Source organism: Herpailurus yagouaroundi, unplaced genomic scaffold (genome assembly GCF_014898765.1).
Source record: "Herpailurus yagouaroundi ecotype Mexico unplaced genomic scaffold, PumYag 200, whole genome shotgun sequence".
Classification (NCBI taxonomy): Eukaryota; Metazoa; Chordata; class Mammalia; order Carnivora; family Felidae; genus Herpailurus; species Herpailurus yagouaroundi.
Genome location: NW_024412431.1, coordinates 1,561,829 through 1,579,742, shown reverse-complemented (window position 1 = coordinate 1,579,742; position 17,914 = coordinate 1,561,829). Strand labels below are relative to the sequence as shown.

The window sequence follows — 17,914 nt, the reverse complement described above, 5'->3', positions numbered from 1 at the left end:
CTTAGGAATGTGTCCATTTCTTCCAGGTTGTCCGGTTTGTTGGCATATAATTTTTCATAGTATTCCCTGATAATTGCTTGTATTTCTGAGGGATTGGTTGTAATCATTCCATTTTCATTTGTGATTTTATCTATTTGAGTCCTCTCTCTTTTCTTTTTGAGAAGCCTGGCTTGAGGTTTATCAATTTTGTTTATTTTTTAAAAAAACCAACTCTTGGTTTCATTGATCTGCTCTACTGCTTTTTTTGGATTCTATATTGTTTATTTCTGCTCTGCTCTTTATTATTTCTCTTCCTCTGCTGGGTTTGGGGTGTCTTTGCTGGTCTGCTTCTGGTTCCTTTAGGTGTGCTGTTAGATTTTGTATTTGGGATTTTTCTTGTTTCTTGAGATAGGCCTGGATTGCAATGTATTTTCCTCTCAGGGCTGCCTTTGCTGCATCCCAAAGCATTTGGATTGTTGTATTTTCATTTTCATTTGTTTCCATATATTTTTAAATTTCTTCTCTAATTGCCTGGTTGACCCAATCATTATTTAGTAGGATGTTCTTTAACCTCTATGCCTTTGGAGGTTTTTCAGACTTTTTCCTGTGGTTGATTTCAAGTTTCATAGCATTGTGATCTGCAAGTGTACATGGTATGATCTCAATTTTATATACTTATTAAGGACTGTTCTGTGACCTAAGTATGTGATCTATCTTGGAGAATGTTCCATGTGCACTCAAGAGGAAAGTGTATTCCGTTGCTTTGGGATGCAGAGTTCTAAATGTATCTGTCAAGTCCATATGATCCAGTGTTTCATTCAGGGCCCTTGTTTCTTTATTGATCCTGTGTCTAGCTGATCTATCCATTGTTGTAAGTGGAGTATTAAAGTCCCCTGCAATTACCACATTCTTATCAATAAGGTTGCTTATGTTTGTGATTGTTTTATATATTTGGGGGCTCCCGTATTTGGCGTATAAACATGTGTAATTGTTAGCTCTTCCTGATGGATAGACCCTGTAATTATTATATAATGCCCTTCTTCATCTCTTGTTACCGCCTTTAATTTAAAGTCTCGTTTGTCTAAGTATGGCTACTCCAGCTTTCTTTTGACTTCCAGTAGCATGATAGATAGTTCTCCATCCTCTCACTTTCAATCTGAAGGTGTCCTCAGGTCTAAAATGAGTCTCTTGTAGACAGCCAATAGACGGGTCTTGTTTTTTATCCATTCTGATACCCTATGTCTTTTGGTTGGAGCATTTAGTCCATTTACATTGTGTTGTTATTGAAAGATACGGGTTTAGAGTCACTGTGATGTCTGTAGGTTTCATACTTGTAGTGGTTTCTCTGGTACTTTGTGGTCCTTGCAACATTTCACTCACAGAGTCCCCGTGAGGATCTCTTGTAGGGCTGGTTTAGTGGTGATGAAGTCTTTCAGTTTTTGTTTGTTTGGGAAAACCTGTATCTCTCCTATTCTGAATGACAGGCTTGCTGGGTAAAGGATTCTTGGCTGCTTATTTTTTCTGTTCATCACATTGAAGATGTCCTGCCATTCCTTTCTGGCCTGCCAAGTTTCAGTAGAGAGGTCTGCCACTACCCTTAGGTGTCTGTCTACCTTTGTATGTTAGGACCCGTTTATCCCTTGCTGCTTTCAGAATTCTCTCTTTATCCTTGTTTTTTGCCAGTCTCACTATGGTATGTCGTGCAGATGATCGATTCAAGTTACGTCTGAAGGGAGTTCCTTGTGTCTCTTGGATTTTAATGCCTTTTTCCTTCCCCAGGTCAGGGAAGTTCTCAGCTATGATTTGTTCAAGTACTCCTTCAGCCCCTTTCTCTTCTTCTTCTGGAATTCCTATGGTACGGATATTGTTCCGTTTGATTGCATCACTTAATTCCCTAATTCTCCCCTCATACTCATGGATTTTTTTATCTCTCTTTTTCTCAGCTTCCTCTTTTTCCATAATTTTATCTTCTAATTCACCTGTTCTCCCCTCTGCCTCTTCAATCTGTGCTTTGGCTGCCTTCATTTTATTTTGCACCTCACAACATTTTTTGTTCCTCATGACTGTTTCTTAGTCCCTTGATCTCTCTAGCAATAGATTCTCTGCTGTCCTCTATGCTTTTTTCAAGCCTAGCCATTAGTTTTATGACTATTCTCAACTCTTGCTCAGTTATATATTGCTTAAGTTGGTTTTGATCAATTTGTTAGCTGTCAGTCCTTCCTGGAATTTCTTTTGTGGAGAATTCTTCCATTTCATCATTTTGGCTAGTTTTCTGTCCCTTATGAGTTTTAAAAGCTTGCTGTGTGCTCTGTACCTGCGAGCACCGCTATATTAAAGGGAGGGTGGTGGGGGTCATACACTGTCCAGGCCTGGCCCCTCAGGAGGTGTTTTTTGGAGAGTGTTACTTGCTCTCTGTTGTGACTTTGGTTATTTTATTTCCCTACCCGTAGTGATGTTTTGGACCCTCCACCAGGTGTGCTTTGATTTGTTCCTTGGAGTAGCCCTGGAAAGGAAAACAGGAGACAAAAGCATGCAAACACACAAATAAAACAAACCAAAAGAAAAAACCCAAAACACCGACTACAAGTAAAGAACAGGGTGGAGGAGGTGCTGACGGAAGAGCAGATACGAAGAGAAATGACAAGAGCGGAGGAAAAAGAAAAAATAAACACTGACCAGGCAGAAAGACTAAAAGGCTTAATCCATAGAGAAAGGAAAATAAAGAAGGAGGCGGGGAAAATGAAACGAAGATAAAGTTACCCAGAGAAACTATACTGCTCGATTATTCCAGAGAGAGAGAAAGGAGTGTAAAGGAGGAGAAGGAGGAGGTGTAGAATATGTATCAAGACAATGGATTAAATATGTCTGTTTAGACAGACCAATAACCAGAGTAACCAGCCTATGGGGAGGAAAGAGATAAGGAGAAGTGGGAGGGAGAATATATCTCTCTCTCCAGAATTGACCTAGAGTTAATCAGGCAATGCTGCATCACTTGTGGGGAGTCGCTGTCCACAGGGTCTGTGCCCCTCGGTGGATACGCAGTTACCTAGTGCAAAGGGGCGTGGCTTGGCATAATCTGGACCCACCTCCACTGTGGGCCCCGGGAGTGATCCCCGAGGCCCCGCCTTGGTGCTGGGGGGCGACAATGGTGATCCCCCAGTCTCTTCTCCACAGACCCCGACCGGTGGACTCAGTTTGAGTCTTCCTCACTGTGTCACGGGTGCAGACGGGGCGGTCCTTCTCGCTCCACCAACTCCCCTGACCCTGCGCTTGGCTAAGATTCACAGTCCCGTTCCCATGCGCTCTGGCACTGGGGAAGTGCCTCTCAGTGCAGCCCAATAGGTGGTCCCGGCTGGCTTTGTCTGTGCCACCGCACTTCAAGGAGGACCTCCGTCTCCTACTGCAGACTGCGTCGCTGACCTCGCCACTGAGCCCCGGGGGTGGCGGACACAGGCAGGCTTTGGTCCGTCCCACCGCACTCTGGGGAAGTGGCCGCTTTCTCCCACTGCGGACTGCGCCCCTGACCTACCACCGAACCCAGGGCTGGCTCCCCTCCTCCCCGGGTGCGTGAACAGGGAGCCGGCCCCAGGCCGAAGAAAGTCCTGCCGTTAGAGGTGGGATCCCTCTGAGTCCCAGTACGAGGTCATTTTCCTGTGCAGATACAGTCCTACACTTTCCTAGACGTTCTCTTCCCTTTGTCTCTCCGCAGAAGGGGATGCCTCCCCTCTGTGCCTACCCACCCTGTTCTGTCTCCCTCAGTTCACAATCACCCACCTGTCCTTTCTCAAGTTGTCCCATTTTCTTCCTGGTAGATTCAGTCTCTTTTCCTCCCCTACTCTTGGGGTTCAGAGTCCTTTGGCTTCAGCACTTCTTTGAGAGAGGCGGGAAGTAAGGGTCCCCCTACTTCTCTGCCATGTTGACCCTTCCCTACCTGCCTCTTAGTGTGTTTAGATGTAAGTTGAGTCTCTTATGGAGAGCATATAATTGGATATTCTTTATCTGTTCTGCCCAAATCTGCCTTTTAGTTGGACAGATTAATCCATTAACATTTAAGGTTATTATTGATAAAGAAAGACCTACTTATGCCATTTTGTTATTTTCTACATGTTTTCTATCATTTTTGTTCCTCAATTCTTTCATTGTGTGTGTGTGTGTGTGTGTGTGTGTGTTAAATGTTTTCTCATGGACCATTTTGATTCCCTGTCATTTCTTTTTATTTATTTGTTTTAATGGTTGTCCTGGGGATTACAGTTAACATTTTATTTTAATTTTTATTTAATTTAATTTTTTAATTTAGATCCAAGTTAGCATATAGTGCAACAATGATTTCAGGAGTAGATTCCTTAATGCCCCTTACCCATTTAGCCCATTCCCCTCCCACAACCCCTCCAGTAACCCTCAGTTTGTTCTCGATATCTAAGAGTCTCTTATGGTTTGTCCCTCTTCCTGTTTTTATATTATTTTTGCTTCCCTTCCCTTATGTTCATCTGTTCTGTGTCTTAAAGTCCTCATATGTGTGAAGTCATATGATATTTGTCTTTCTCTAATTTTCTTAGCATACTACCCTCTAATTCCATCCACGTAGTTGCAAATGGCAAGATTTCATTCTTTTTGATTGCCGAGTAATACTCCATTTTATATATGTGTGTGTGTGGTATATATATAATGTGATATGTACATATACATATACATCACATCTTTATCCATTCATCCCTCGATGGACATTTGGGCTCTTTCCATGCTTTGGCTATTGTTGATGGTGCTGCTATAAACATGGGGGTGCATGTGTCCCTTCGAAATAGCACACCTGTATCCCTTGGATAGAAACCTAGTAGTCAATTGCTGGGTCATAGGGTAGTTCTATTTTTAATTTGGGGGGGAACCTCCAGACTGTTTTCCAGAGTGGCTGCACCAATTTGCATTCCCACCAGCAGTGCAGAAGAGATCCTCTTTCTCCACATCCTTGCCAACATCTGTTGTTGCCTGAGTTGTTACTGTTAGCCATTCTGACAGGTGTGAGGTGGTATCTCATTGTGGTTTTGATTTCTGTTTCCCTGATGATGAGTCATGTTGAGCATTTTTTCAGGTGTCGGTTGGCCATCTGGATGTCTTCTTTGGAAAAGTGTCTCTTCATGTCTTTTGCCCATTGCTTCACTGGATTCTTTGTTTTTTGGGTGTTGAGCTTGAGAAGTTGTTTATAGATTTTGGATACTAACTCTTTATCGGATATGTCGTTTGCAAATATCTTCTCCCATCCTGTCGGTTGCCTTTTAGTTTTGCAGATTGTTTCCTTCGCTGTGCAGGAGCTTTTCATTTTGATGAGGTCCCAGTAGTTCATTTTTGCTTTTGTTTCCCTTGCCTCTGGAGACGTGTTGAGTAAGAAGTTGCTGCGGCCAAGATCAAAGAGGTTTTTGCCTGCTTTCTCCTCAGGTTTTGATGCCTTCCTGTCTTCCATTTAGGTCTTTCATCCATTTTGAGTTTATTTTTGTGTCTGGTGTAAGAAAGTGGTCCAGTTTCATTTTTCTGCCTGTCGCTGTCTAGTTTTCCCAGCACCACTTGCTGAAGAGGCTGTCTTTATTCCACTGGATATTCTTTCCTGCTTTGTCAAGGATTAGTTGGCCATACGTTTGTGGGTCCATTTCTGGGTTCTCTATTCTGTTCCATCGATCTGAGTGTCTGTTCTTATCCCAGTGCCATACTTTCTTGATGATGACAGCTTGTAATACAGCTTAAAGTCCGGCAATTAACATTTTAATTCATAGCAGCCTATTTTGATTTCATACCAACTTTGTTTTGCTAGTATATAAAATTTTTGCTCTTATGTACCTGTGCACACACACACACACACCTGCTTTCTTTTGTTTTGCCACAAATTACATCTTTATACCTTGTGTGCCCATTAACATAGATTTACAATTACTGGTGTAGGCATTTATCTTTTAAATCATGTAAGAGAAAGTTTCAAACCAAAAAGATAAGCATTATAAACCAAAAATAGCCAATTACTATTGGCCTGTGTATTTTCAATTATCAGGTTATTTCTTTATGTGGATTTGCATTAATATCCATTATCCTTTCATTTCAGCCTGAAAGTCTCCCATTAGCATTTCTTGTAGGGCAGATGTGCTCGTGATCTCTGTGCCTCTCAGTGTAACCTTATACTTGGGGTTTCTTAAGCTTCTTGGCTGTGTACATTTGTGTCTTTGTCAAATTTTGGGAAATTTTTGCCCTTATTTCTTCAAATATTCTTTCTACCTCATTCTCTTCTCCACTTAATGAATTCCCATGATGTGTATATTGGTATGTTTGATGGGATCCCACAGGTCTCTTGGGCTCTGTTCTTATTTTTTTTTCCTTCTTTTTTCTTTCTGTTCTTCCAGGGAGGTAATGTAAATCATCCTGTCTTCATGGTTATTGATTCTTTCTTCTGCCTGCTCACATCTGCTGTTGAACTTTTCTTGTGAACTTTTCATTTCGGTTGTTGTACTTTTCAACTCCAAAATTTCTGTGTAGTTTCTCTTTGTGATTTCTTTCTCTTTAACATGGGTTCCAGTTCATCAGAATTGTGACGGTTTTCTTTAGGTCTTTGAGCATACTTAAAAGAGTTGACTTAAATCCTTTGAGGGGCGCCTGGGTGGCCCAGTTGGTTGAGCGTCTGACTTCAGTTCAGGTCATGATCTCTTGGTTCGTGAGTTTGAGCCCCACATCAGGCTCATTGTAGTCAGCCTGTCAGTGCAGAGCCCGGTTCGGATCTTTCTGCTCACACTCTCTCAAAAACTAAATAAAAAACATTTAAATTCTTTGACTAGTGAGTCTGATGTTTGGGCTTCCTTCGGGGCAGTTTCTACTCATTTTTGTTTCTTTGCCTGCCTCATACTTTTAGTGTCAAAACTGGACATTTGGAACATTATTACACAGCAATTCTGGAATCCGATTTCTCTCCACCACCAGAATTTGTTATTGTTGCTTGTTGAATGTATGTTTAGTGATACCTCTATACTAATTTTGTAATCTGTATTTGTCACGTGTGGTCCCTGAAGACTGTTGTGTTAGTTTCGTGGTTAGCTAGTGGTTGGTCAGAGATTTTCTTGGGGGCCTAGAACAAAAACTAAAACACCTGTAGTCTCTGCAGATGTGTTCTGTGTGGGTGTCCAGGGCCTACCTTCAAAATCAGCAGGCAATTGGCAACTCTCCATAATCTTTACTTTCTGCTTGTGCAGAACCTGAAGGTCAGCCAGAATTGAGGACTTAATGCAATTTCAGGTCTTTTCCGACCACGTGCCCGACCCTGGCTTTCTAGATTCAAAGAAATATGAGGGAAATTTTGTAAAAATTCCCCAAACATCTTATTCCATAGTTTTCCTCCCAGGCTTCTTGGTTAGTTTTTTGTTTTCCTCTACTATTTCACTTGCCTCTGGTGGTGATGGCTGAGATATTTGCCTTTCAATGTGTTCAGCCCATGCCTCGTGGGTAGACAGCTCAGCCCTTGGAGAGTGGGATTAGATAAATAAAGGCAATATGGAAACCAATTTGACAATAAATTTCATATATTGAAAAAACAAGTGTAAGAAAAAGTTTATAAAGTAAAAAAAAAATTAAAAATTAAAAAAAAAAAAAAAAGGGCAAGCCAGAGAAGTCAAATCAGACAACCACGGATCTTTGACAATAAATAGGTCCCCCCTGCAGTACTAGGAATGTGGGCTGTCATCTGCAAGGTCGCAGCCAAAGCAGTGAATAGATTAGACAAGGGTCAGTTCAAATGTCAGCTGGTTGTTGTCTTTGATTAAACATTTTCCAGTTGCTGTAAACTTTTGATAAGTTTCCAAAGTTCTGATAAAGTTGGTTCTGATGGCGTTCCCCAGTTTAGTCACTGTTTTTGTGGAGTTATGGACTTTTGGTTTAACAGCCCTTAATTTTCACCGTTGTCACTTCTCACAAGTCTTTCTGAGGCATTTCGATGTTCCTGGGTCTGTGCTGGGTTTAGGAATGTAGTGATGAAAGAGACAGATGTGGTCCCCACCCTCCTGGAGCTTTCTGTCTGATGCCTTCCCTGTGAACTGAATAGCTGTTCCTTACCCTGACTTTATATTCTCTGTGGTTAAAAGCTTTAGAGCTTTTGAAGTATGTTATGTAAACTTGGACATGGACTTTGGGACTGTTTATATCCTGTCACCTGGACATTGAGGATGCTTGAATTTTTGTTTCTGGAGAGTTACTATACCCATTAGGATTTATGCGTCGTTACTCCACTGTTGCAGAAGTCATACTGGCTCATCTTCAGAATTGTTGGCTCCAGTTTCATGGAGTTGCTTGTCACCTGCACAGTCCCCCTACATCATGTGTCTTTTCTCCACAAATAGGATGTCATGTTGATAAACGCAGTCTGACCTCCCAGCTGGAGCAGGAAGACAAAGTGATGACACAGGAGCGAGGAATTCTTCCAGGCACCTGTCCAGGTGAGCACCAGGTGGACAGGCAGATAGGAGTTTTCTTGAGGAATAGGTCTGGCCAGTGATTTGGGGCATGGGAATAGTACATTCAGGAAACGTCAATCAGGAAAGTTTGTAACATGTCCTTTTTTCTGGCAGAGATGGTCAAGAACATTTGGTATGAGCTTCTTCGTGTATGTTCCTTCTTTTTACCTTTCTGTTCAACATCTCATGTGTTACCTTGGACTCAGAGGGGCGGAAAAAAGACGTATCTCTTTTCCTTTGAAGTGTACTTAACATATAGTGTTACATCAGTTTCAGGTGCACAACGTAGTGATTTGATAAGTTTATAAGTTATACTGTGCTCCCCACAAGTGTAGCTGCTGTCTGTCATCGGACAGTGCTAATACATTTCTTTTCCTTTTTAAGTTTAAATCTCATAGGAGCACTTTATCCAATTCCTTCCTACTTTGCATTCCTGATAATCCCTTCTTTTGTAAATCTCTGATCAGTCTTAATCCTTCTAGAATCCTTTAATACCTACAGTTTTCATACTCACATCCCTTTCATGGCAAACTTCTTCAAAAACCCTGATCCCTCAGAGTCTGCCTTTACTCATGTATGTACTTTACTGTTCCTTTCCTCCATCAACTTACATTTCTTTTCAATTTGTTTCAGGTTTGGAGACTGTACTTAAAGTCAAGTGGTTAACTCCTAAGAAGCACGTTTTTAGAAAAGAACATTCCAATGGTATTAAAGCGGTAAGACTAACCTGGCTGATTTCTGGGTTTTTACAGTAGGAAAGTAAGTTAGAAAAGTCACAAAGTAAACAGTCATAGTATCATTTACACATGAGGAAATTTTGTCTCTGGAGAGATACTGTGAAAAGTTGTGAATTTGGAGAAAACCGTAAGTTAGCTCCAAACTTGTTTCTTCACTGGGAGTTTCCACTTGTAAATATTTCCTTAAATGTGACTACGATATTGATCGTTGAAATATAAAGTGGTCTTAAGTTTATCAGAAGATGCTCTGTGAATATGATAAGGATTTGTGGCAAAGCATCCTTCTTTTTTAACTTCTAACAGCTCAAACTTGGCAGAAGCCACATACGAGCACTGAAAATAGCCAAAATGTCAATTGTAATAATGTAACGGAATTCCTGAAAAAGAGAATTCCTATGACATAAAATTCATTAAATATTAAAAATACTATAAATGATAGTTATCATTCATCTCTTAACAGGAAAGAAATCATCTCGGAGTGAAAGTCAATGAATGTAATCAGTGCTTTAAAGTCTTCAGCACAAAATCTAACCTCACTCAGCACAAGAGAATTCATACTGGAGAAAAACCCTATGACTGTAATCAGTGTGGCAAGTCCTTCAGCAGTAGATCCTACCTGACCATTCACAAGAGGATACACAATGGGGAGAAGCCCTATGAGTGCACGGACTGTGGCAAAGCCTTCAATGATCCCTCATCCCTTAGGCTGCACGTGAGAATTCACACTGGAGAAAAACCCTACGAATGTAATCAGTGTTTCCATGTCTTCCGCACCAGTTGTAACCTCAAAAGCCACAAGAGAATTCATACGAGAGAGAATCACCATGAATGTAATCAGTGTGGCAAGGCCTTCAGCACGAGGTCCTCCCTCACCGGGCATAATAGTATTCATACGGGGGAGAAACCTTATGAGTGCCACGACTGTGGGAAAGCCTTTAGGAAGAGCTCCTATCTGACCCAGCACATGAGAACTCATACTGGAGAAAAACCCTATGAGTGTGATCAGTGTGGAAAATCCTTCAGCAGTAGCTTTTCTCTTACTGTGCACAAGAGAATTCACACTGGGGAGAAACCCTATGAATGCAGTAACTGTGGGAAAGCATTCAATAATCTCTCCGCTGTTAAGAAACATGTGAGGACTCACACTGGAGAGAAACCCTACGAATGTAATCATTGTGGAAAATCTTTCACCACTAACTCTTACCTTTCTGTGCACAAGAGAATTCATAATAGGTGGATATGAGTACAGTAATTAGGAAAGCATTCATCGATCTCTTAACCCTCAGACAACTGACGGTAACTCACTAGATGGGTGAGTTATCTGCTGCTGCCTAACAACTTTCCCTCCAAAACATAGTGGCTTCAAACCTCATACATTTATTATAATTTCTGTAGGTCGGGAATCCGGAAGCAACTTAGCTGTGTAGTCCTGGCACAGAATCTGTCATGAGGTGAAATCAAGATGTCTGCTGGAGCCACAATCATTGGAGTCTTTACTGATACAGAATCTGCTTCCAGAATGGCTCACTCACATGTCTAGCAAGTTAATGCCAGTTGTTGGCAGAGAATCTTCATTACTTCACTCTCCAGAGGGCCAAGTATCTTCATGATGTAGCATCAGGTTCCTCCCAAAGCATTTGATCTACAGGAGAGCTAATGCAGAAGCCACATTGTCTTTTTTGACCCATCCTCAGGAGGACATACTATCATTTCTTCCGTACTGTATTGCTTACAGAGTGGGAAGAAACAACACAGGGTGTGTGTGTGTGTGTGTGTGTGTGTGTGTGTATATATATATATATATATATATATTAGGAGACAGATCATAAGGAACCATCTGAGGAGTTTCCATGAAATCAGTGAAGAAAAGCCTTTAGCAGACTCTCATTCTGCCAATCTATTGTATATGAAGTAGCCCTCGGTAACTTAATTCCCTCTGGAGAGAAACCTCATGAGTGCAATCTTTGTGGTAAGCTTTCAGCTCAAACTCATCCTAATGTGCACAAAAGATTATGTGTGGAGAGAAACCTGAGGAGCGCAGTAGCTATAGGAAAGCCTTCAGTGATATCTCTAGGGAGTCACATAACAGTTCACACTAAGGGAAAAACCTTAAGACTATCCTCAGAATGCAAAAGCCTTCAGCGACACTCATCCCATAGAGCACATGTGAGAAATCACTACAGAGGAATCCTAAAAGGAATGTGGGAAACCCTTCAGCACAAGCGTTTGCATTACTGAGCGAAAGATGGGGAGAGATTCCGAATACAATTACTGTGGGAAAGCCTCGAATGTTCTCTCAGTTTTTAAGAGACACGAGGGTTTATTCTGGAGAGAAATTCTCTTCGAATGTCATCAGTACTGGAAAGTCATTTTTCCACATTCCTTAGGAAACAGAATTCACTGCAAAGACACTTGTGAATATAAAGACTGAGGGAAGGCCTTTGATGATACCTCTTACATTAGGAAAAATAGGAAGTTTTCTTTGGAGGCAAAAGTTGTGAGTGTATCAATTTGGAAAAAATCTTTCAGTGATTCTTTGTTGGTTTGTGAGAACTCACATTGTAGGGAAACCCTAGAAAAGTGATGCCTCAGCTCTTTACTGAGGGGCCACAAAATAAGTTAAACTGGGAATGGAAATTATCGATTTTGAGTGTGGGTTTACCTTTATCTCGTCCTAAGATCGGGCCACTAGTTCATTAATTTTCAGTCTTTTTGTTTTAGTATAAACACGTCTTATAGCCATACCTAAAATAAACCTTAAATTATGTTCCATAGTTTTGTATGTAACATGTTAACTCTAATTTACTCTTTAAAAACATCAGTACATAGCATATCCAAAAAGACATTTCTGAATATCTCCTGAGTGAATTAGTTTATCATTAGTGGAAATTAGACCGTATTTACTATATACTTTTTCTAGTTTAATGGCATTTTTGTCAGGTAAGCGGACTTTACGATGCTGATTGTTTTTTATCTTTCTCCTCTAGTATGGCATTTTGTTTAGCTTCTTTCCCAATGCCCATCGTCCCCCACTCATTTACGTAAAAAATGTTTTCGTTGTCATTCAAGTTGTCAATGAGGATTAAAAATGCGCAACTTATAAGGCTTCTCTGAGGCCCAGAGAGGTATTGCCTGGCTCTGCTGACCATGAGGAGTAGGTAGAAGTCACTGGGGAGAACACCATCTGGCTCGTTCCCCACCTGTATCCTGTTCGTCTTACCCGTGCTTTCTCTTGAAAGTCGACTCGAGGCCAAGAGTCAGAAGTGCTCTATTTTGATCGTGATGCCAGACACCATAGTGCAGCACAAAATGACAGTGACATGGGCTCCCCCTGGACCTCTGATTGGCGGTCTCAGCTCTGGACTGCTTATGCCCAGACTACTCCTTACATGATTAAAAGTAACCTCTAACTGGTTGAAGCCAAAGTCTTTTTCTCGGGGGGTTTGTTTTTGAGGTGGTGGTCTGTTCATGTCCAGCCGAATGCAATATCTAACTAGGAAACCTATTAGTTGGTCCCATTTGATAAGTGTTCCATGTTTCTTTGAAAATAATGTATATTCTCTAAGTTTTCGATGTAGACTATGTGCCCATTAACTCAAGTTAATTGTGTTTTCAGATATAGTATGTACATTCAGGTTTTTGTCCTCAAACTTATTTAGTGGTAGATGTCTATTAAAGTCTTCTAAGGATATGGATTAACAGTTTTTTTGTGTGTGTCATTTCTGTCATTTTTTTCTTTATATATTTGGATGTATAACTAAATACATTCAGGATTAGTTTTTTTTCCTTGTGAATTGTTCCTTTTTATGTAGGGGTCATTTTTTTATAATGAAGTATTTCAGTACATTAATAAATGACTAAACATTTATGTAGCCCTTCCTATAGCTGAGGCACTTTTCTGAGTGCCTTATGAAAATACGAACTTATTGAGTACTCAGTATAAGCTTAAGAAGTATGTACTATTATTATTCCCATTTTACAGATGAGAAAACTAACATGATATACTGGTAACTTGCCTGAACTCACTGGCTAGTAAATAGTAGAGCCCAGGTTTGAACCCCATCCGTGCTCTTAACCACTAGTCTATCTATTGAGTATATTCTATATGCCAGGCCCTGTTTGAGACACTGGTGTTTATAGCAATGCATGAAATGTACGTTTTGCTATTGAAGCACTTACATTCTAATGAGGGAAGACAGATTATAGAAAAATCAATAAGACTTGCTATTTTAAGTGTTGATCAGAAAAGCAAAGCATGATAAAATAGTTAAGGGGGGATTGGGATCTTACCGTTGTATATAAAATAGGAAGGGAAGGCCTCTTAGCCAAGGGACACTTGAGCAGAGACCTTAACAAGTTGGGACAGTGAGTCAATGTGTGTGGCAAGAGCAGGCTTGGCATGCAAAGTCCCGCCGCAGAGCAGCCAACGAGATGAGCGTAGAACGAGCTGGGGGTGTAGTGAGGGTGTGCTAGAGGATGATGTGGTCAGAGACGTGGTGGATCTTGATCTTGTTGGATTTTATTGTCCCATTAGGACTTTTTCTTATACTTTGAATGAGCTGGCATGCCAGTCAGAGTCCCAGCAGGAAGCAACTGACACAGACTAGGACACTTCAAGTAGAGTTTCCATAAAGAGGCTACTCACAGAGTTGTGGACAGGATGGAGGAAAACCACAAGAAGTCGTTGGTACCCAGTAGCGGGGAAGGCCAGGACTCTATTAACATCCCTACCCCTGAAAGGATAAGAGAAGGGAACAATTACTGAAATCCACAGACAGGAGAGGAAAGAACTGCATATTCCAGGAGCTGGGGGGAGGGGGTCGGGGGTAGCATCCAGCTCCACGTTCTGCAAGAAATAGCCAGAGCTAGACGTCCCCTTCTTTCGTCCTTCTGATTTCATGCCTAGGGTCCCCATTGACCAAACCCAACCAAAGGCCACAAGGCAAGGAATCCCACTGATGTAGTTCATATTGATTAATGTTACCAGACTCAAAGGTAGAGAAAGTGGGTCCACTGGGGCAAATGGAAGCTATTCAGAACTTTTCACCCCGTTTGCTTCTCAGAATCTACTTTTGTCAGTCACCTGCGTAGAAAGTTCACATACCTGAATTGTAGCAGCCGCTGTACCATCTGGGTATTGTCAAAGCACTGATGCTCCCACCCGTAGTCTAGAACAGTTGCCTTCACACGTGTTCTTCATATAAGGTAGGTCAGGGGACTCTTGGGAGGAAATCACAAAAATAATTAACCTAAAAGCCCGAGTTACCAGAGGGCTTTTTACCAGCAAAGTAAGGGTCCCATGGAGCTTTATGATTGCATAGGTAACCCTGTGCCAGCTGATGTGGGGCTTCTGTTACACAGTAAGGGCAGAGGACATTTGGCACTCAGGCAATCCTTTGGCATGTCTCTTACCCCAGGTTTTTGTTTGTTTTTGATAAATAAATGTAGCAGCTGTATCCTGAGAAGGGCCTATTGGCCAGATGTTCAGACTCCTTAGGGGTGAGGATCCAGACCCGCCCTCCAAGTCCAGCAGAGGTCATAGTTACGGGTGAAGGGAATGGAGGACGGGGTGGTAGAAGTGTGGCGGTTAAGTATCCGTTGCAGCACTGCGAAAAGCTGCTGTCGAGAGCGATCTGTCATTTGTTCACCGATCTTCCTCTTGTAAGTTTCTCCAAGCAAGAGGACTAACCAGAATCCCGTGTGCGTTCACTCCCAAGAAGCAAGTGCATCTGAGTGGCCTAAGTGTTGCGCCATAATGGAGACGGTGGTATATTTCTCAGATCCTTCTTTCAGGACTCTTTAAGGCACTCATGCCCCCGCTGCTGGAAGTGTTCTAATGGCTTGTGCCACCATGCTCTCAGGAATTCTCTTGGGCCAAAGGAAAGTACCACACCTAAGGCTAAGTCCGCCCCCGCCCCAGGGTAGCCCACTTCCAATGACTGGTTCCTACGGGGAGTGCAAATGCCCAGATTCCTTTGCCTCGATTTGTGATACCCTGAAAGGCCACCTCAGCCCTGGAACTCCCCGTGAGATCAACTGGCATCTCCGTTTTGACCTTATCAGATTTCAGTCTCTTGTTCTGCCCAATCTTGGTTCTCTCCTTTAGAGATGGTTACCTCAAGCAAGTGACAAACTTCTTGTCCCAAAGTTTTATTTCTTCATCTGTCAAATAGAAATGATAGAAGGCCTACTTTGTAGACTTGTATTAAGTATTCAATTAGTTAACATATGTAAAGCATTTATGGGGCTTCTGGTATATATATATATAGGAAACGTTAGTTTATCTTTTATTATAACCTAATTGAAACATCATAGGAATGTACTGAGCAAAATAAGCCACACACAAAAAAAGAGTAAATATTATATGAGACTCTAAATTCCAAGAATAGCAAAAAAAAAAAAAAAAAAAATCTGTGATAGGGAAAAAAATCAGAATGGTGGTTGTATCTAAACACACTGAGATGTGACAGGAAGGAACTTCATGGAGTGAGGATAATGTTCTATATCTCAATGGGAGTGTAGGTTACATAAGTATATGCAATTGTCAAAATGTATTGAATGATACACTCAAGATACGTACATTGAACTGTATGCAGCTTCTGCCTCAACTTGATTTATTTTGCTAAGTGAAAGAAGCCAGACATGACAAGCCATTTCTTGTATGATTACATTGTATGACATTTAGTAAAAGGCAAAACTGTAAGGAAGGACAACAAATCAGTGGTTTTCAGGGACAAGGAGTAAGGGGGGGGGAATGACTACAAAGGGGCAACTGAAAGGAATTTGGGAGTGATGGAATTGTCCTCTCGTGGCTGTGTTGATGGACACAACTCTAGACGCTTGCCAAAACCCATAGAACTAGACAGCATGAAGAGTGACTATTACTGTCGGTTAAAAAAAATCCACCAGGTAGCAGAGGGAATGCAAAATAGAATAAACTATAATACAGGAGCCTAACTATACAAATGAATAACATAATCACAAGGAAGAAAACCAAATTTACTCTGGAAAACTGTATATTTTGACAAGAGATGTAAGGCTGACTACGAAAAGAACTGTCTGGAAATCCTCTGGATGAAAATGGGTTTCTTACAATGGTGTGGATTAGCGATTGTGAAACTACTTTATGTGTGTACTAGAGTTGAACAAGTAAATATGTGGTAGATTATGAAAGCCAGTTTCTTACTCTCAAAGAGATAGGTTGCAAACAAGGAAAGAGAGAAGGCTAGAATAAACACTGTGGCGTTGGAGTGGATTGGAATTGGAGGTATCAGTATGAATTCATGCTTTTTGATAGGTGGATGGATAGGTGTTTGTGTGCGCGCACACACATGTGCATAGGATAGTACACTTACATGTATTTTCAAGGCCTATGAGCTCAGGAGGCCTAGTAGCAATGAGAATATCACCCACTGAGATCTCGATTTCTAAAGTAATATTCTTAAAAAAAAAACAAAAAACAAAAAACAGCGCTCTTCGGAGAAATAGGGGGCTGTCACAGGGAATATAGAACCTGATCCTAAAATGTCTGAATTTCTTTTCATGTAACATAAAGGTTGACAAAGAAGAAGCCCCAAAAATCTGCCTAAAAATTCCCCTCAGGTCCTTAAATAACACCGAAGCTGTGCATGTACAGAGAAAGACTGTAGGAGGCTTAGAAGAGAGTAGCTAGAGAAAGCTGAAGATTGTGCAGAAAATTCAGAGATCATACATGCCAGTAGTTGGAGGTTGGTTTTTGGACCCATCTGGAGTGGAATGATGAGAGAAGAAAAGAGAGAAAGAGACAGGAGAAGGAAAGGGAAGACGAGGGGAGAGGAAGGGAAGGGAAAGGAAAAGAAAAAAGAGAAAAGAGGGAGGAAGAAAGGAAAAGAAACAGGGAGGGAGGGAAGGAAAGAAAAAAGAGAAAGAGAAAGAGGGGAAAAAAGAAAGGCTTTTAATTATGCCCCTACAAATGTCACACCCTGACAGGAAGTACCATGCACTACAAGTAAGGACTGCATCTTAGAAGTCAGTGCAAAACTGAAATAGATCTGTGCTTTTAGAGGCTAAAATCTAGACTTCAGAGGCTCAAGGTGGCCCATTAGTACCATAACTGCCTGCCATAACGAAACCTAATCTTTAGAGGAAGGTACCGTAATTAAGAACCTCTACCAAGTATATTGTTCACAAGATCCAGCAAACAAGAGCAATAGACACGCAAAGTCTGCAGGAAGATGTTGTCAATTAAGAATATAGGAATCTAGGGGCACCTGGGTGGCTCAGTTAAACGTCTGACTTCGGCTCAGGTCATGATCTCACAGTTTGTGAGTTTGAGCCCCGCATCGGGCTCTGTGCTGAAAGCTCCGAGCCTGGACTCTGTGTCTCCCTCTCTCTTTCTGCCCCTCCCCCACTCTCACTCTGTCTCTGTCTCTGTCTCTCTCTCAAAAATAAACATTAAAAAAAGAAGAAGAATATAGAAATCCATAGGAGCAGGCCCAGAGGCCAGATATTGTAGTTAACAGACAAGGACTTCAAAACAACTATGAATAATATGTTTTTTAAAAATGGAGAAAACGTGGAAAAATTGTAGAAAAAGAAAGACAAGCTGCAAATCTTCAAACCAACTGAAGAAAGGACATGTTGCCTTCAAAGGAGCAACAGTAAGACTGACGATTTTTCAAAAGAAACTATAGGAGCAAAAAAATAACATCCAATATCCAAAGGGTTGAATGGGGGGGGGGGGGG

At 41.3% G+C, this 17,914-nt stretch overlaps 1 protein-coding gene and 1 long non-coding RNA gene across 2 annotated transcripts in view; one reads left to right on the top strand and one right to left on the bottom strand.

Annotated features, from left to right (window-relative positions):
* LOC121013922 (zinc finger protein 558) overlaps positions 1-13,057 on the top strand; it is a 28,917-nt gene extending 15,860 nt beyond the window's left edge. Inside the window, exons 5-7 of the mRNA XM_040449792.1 lie at positions 8,340-8,435; positions 9,087-9,169; positions 9,651-13,057. Of these exons, the coding sequence (XP_040305726.1) occupies positions 8,340-8,435; positions 9,087-9,169; positions 9,651-10,433 (962 nt within the window). The 3' untranslated portion in view covers positions 10,434-13,057. The remainder of the gene's footprint in view (positions 1-8,339; positions 8,436-9,086; positions 9,170-9,650) is intronic.
* Positions 13,058-13,808: 751 nt separating this feature from the next.
* The window catches only part of LOC121013925 (uncharacterized), a 52,807-nt gene continuing 48,701 nt past the window's right edge, over positions 13,809-17,914 (bottom strand). The window contains exons 3-4 of the long non-coding RNA XR_005782977.1: positions 14,295-14,410; positions 13,809-13,923 (exon numbers count right to left, since the gene is read on the bottom strand). This is a non-coding gene — a long non-coding RNA (uncharacterized LOC121013925). The remainder of the gene's footprint in view (positions 13,924-14,294; positions 14,411-17,914) is intronic.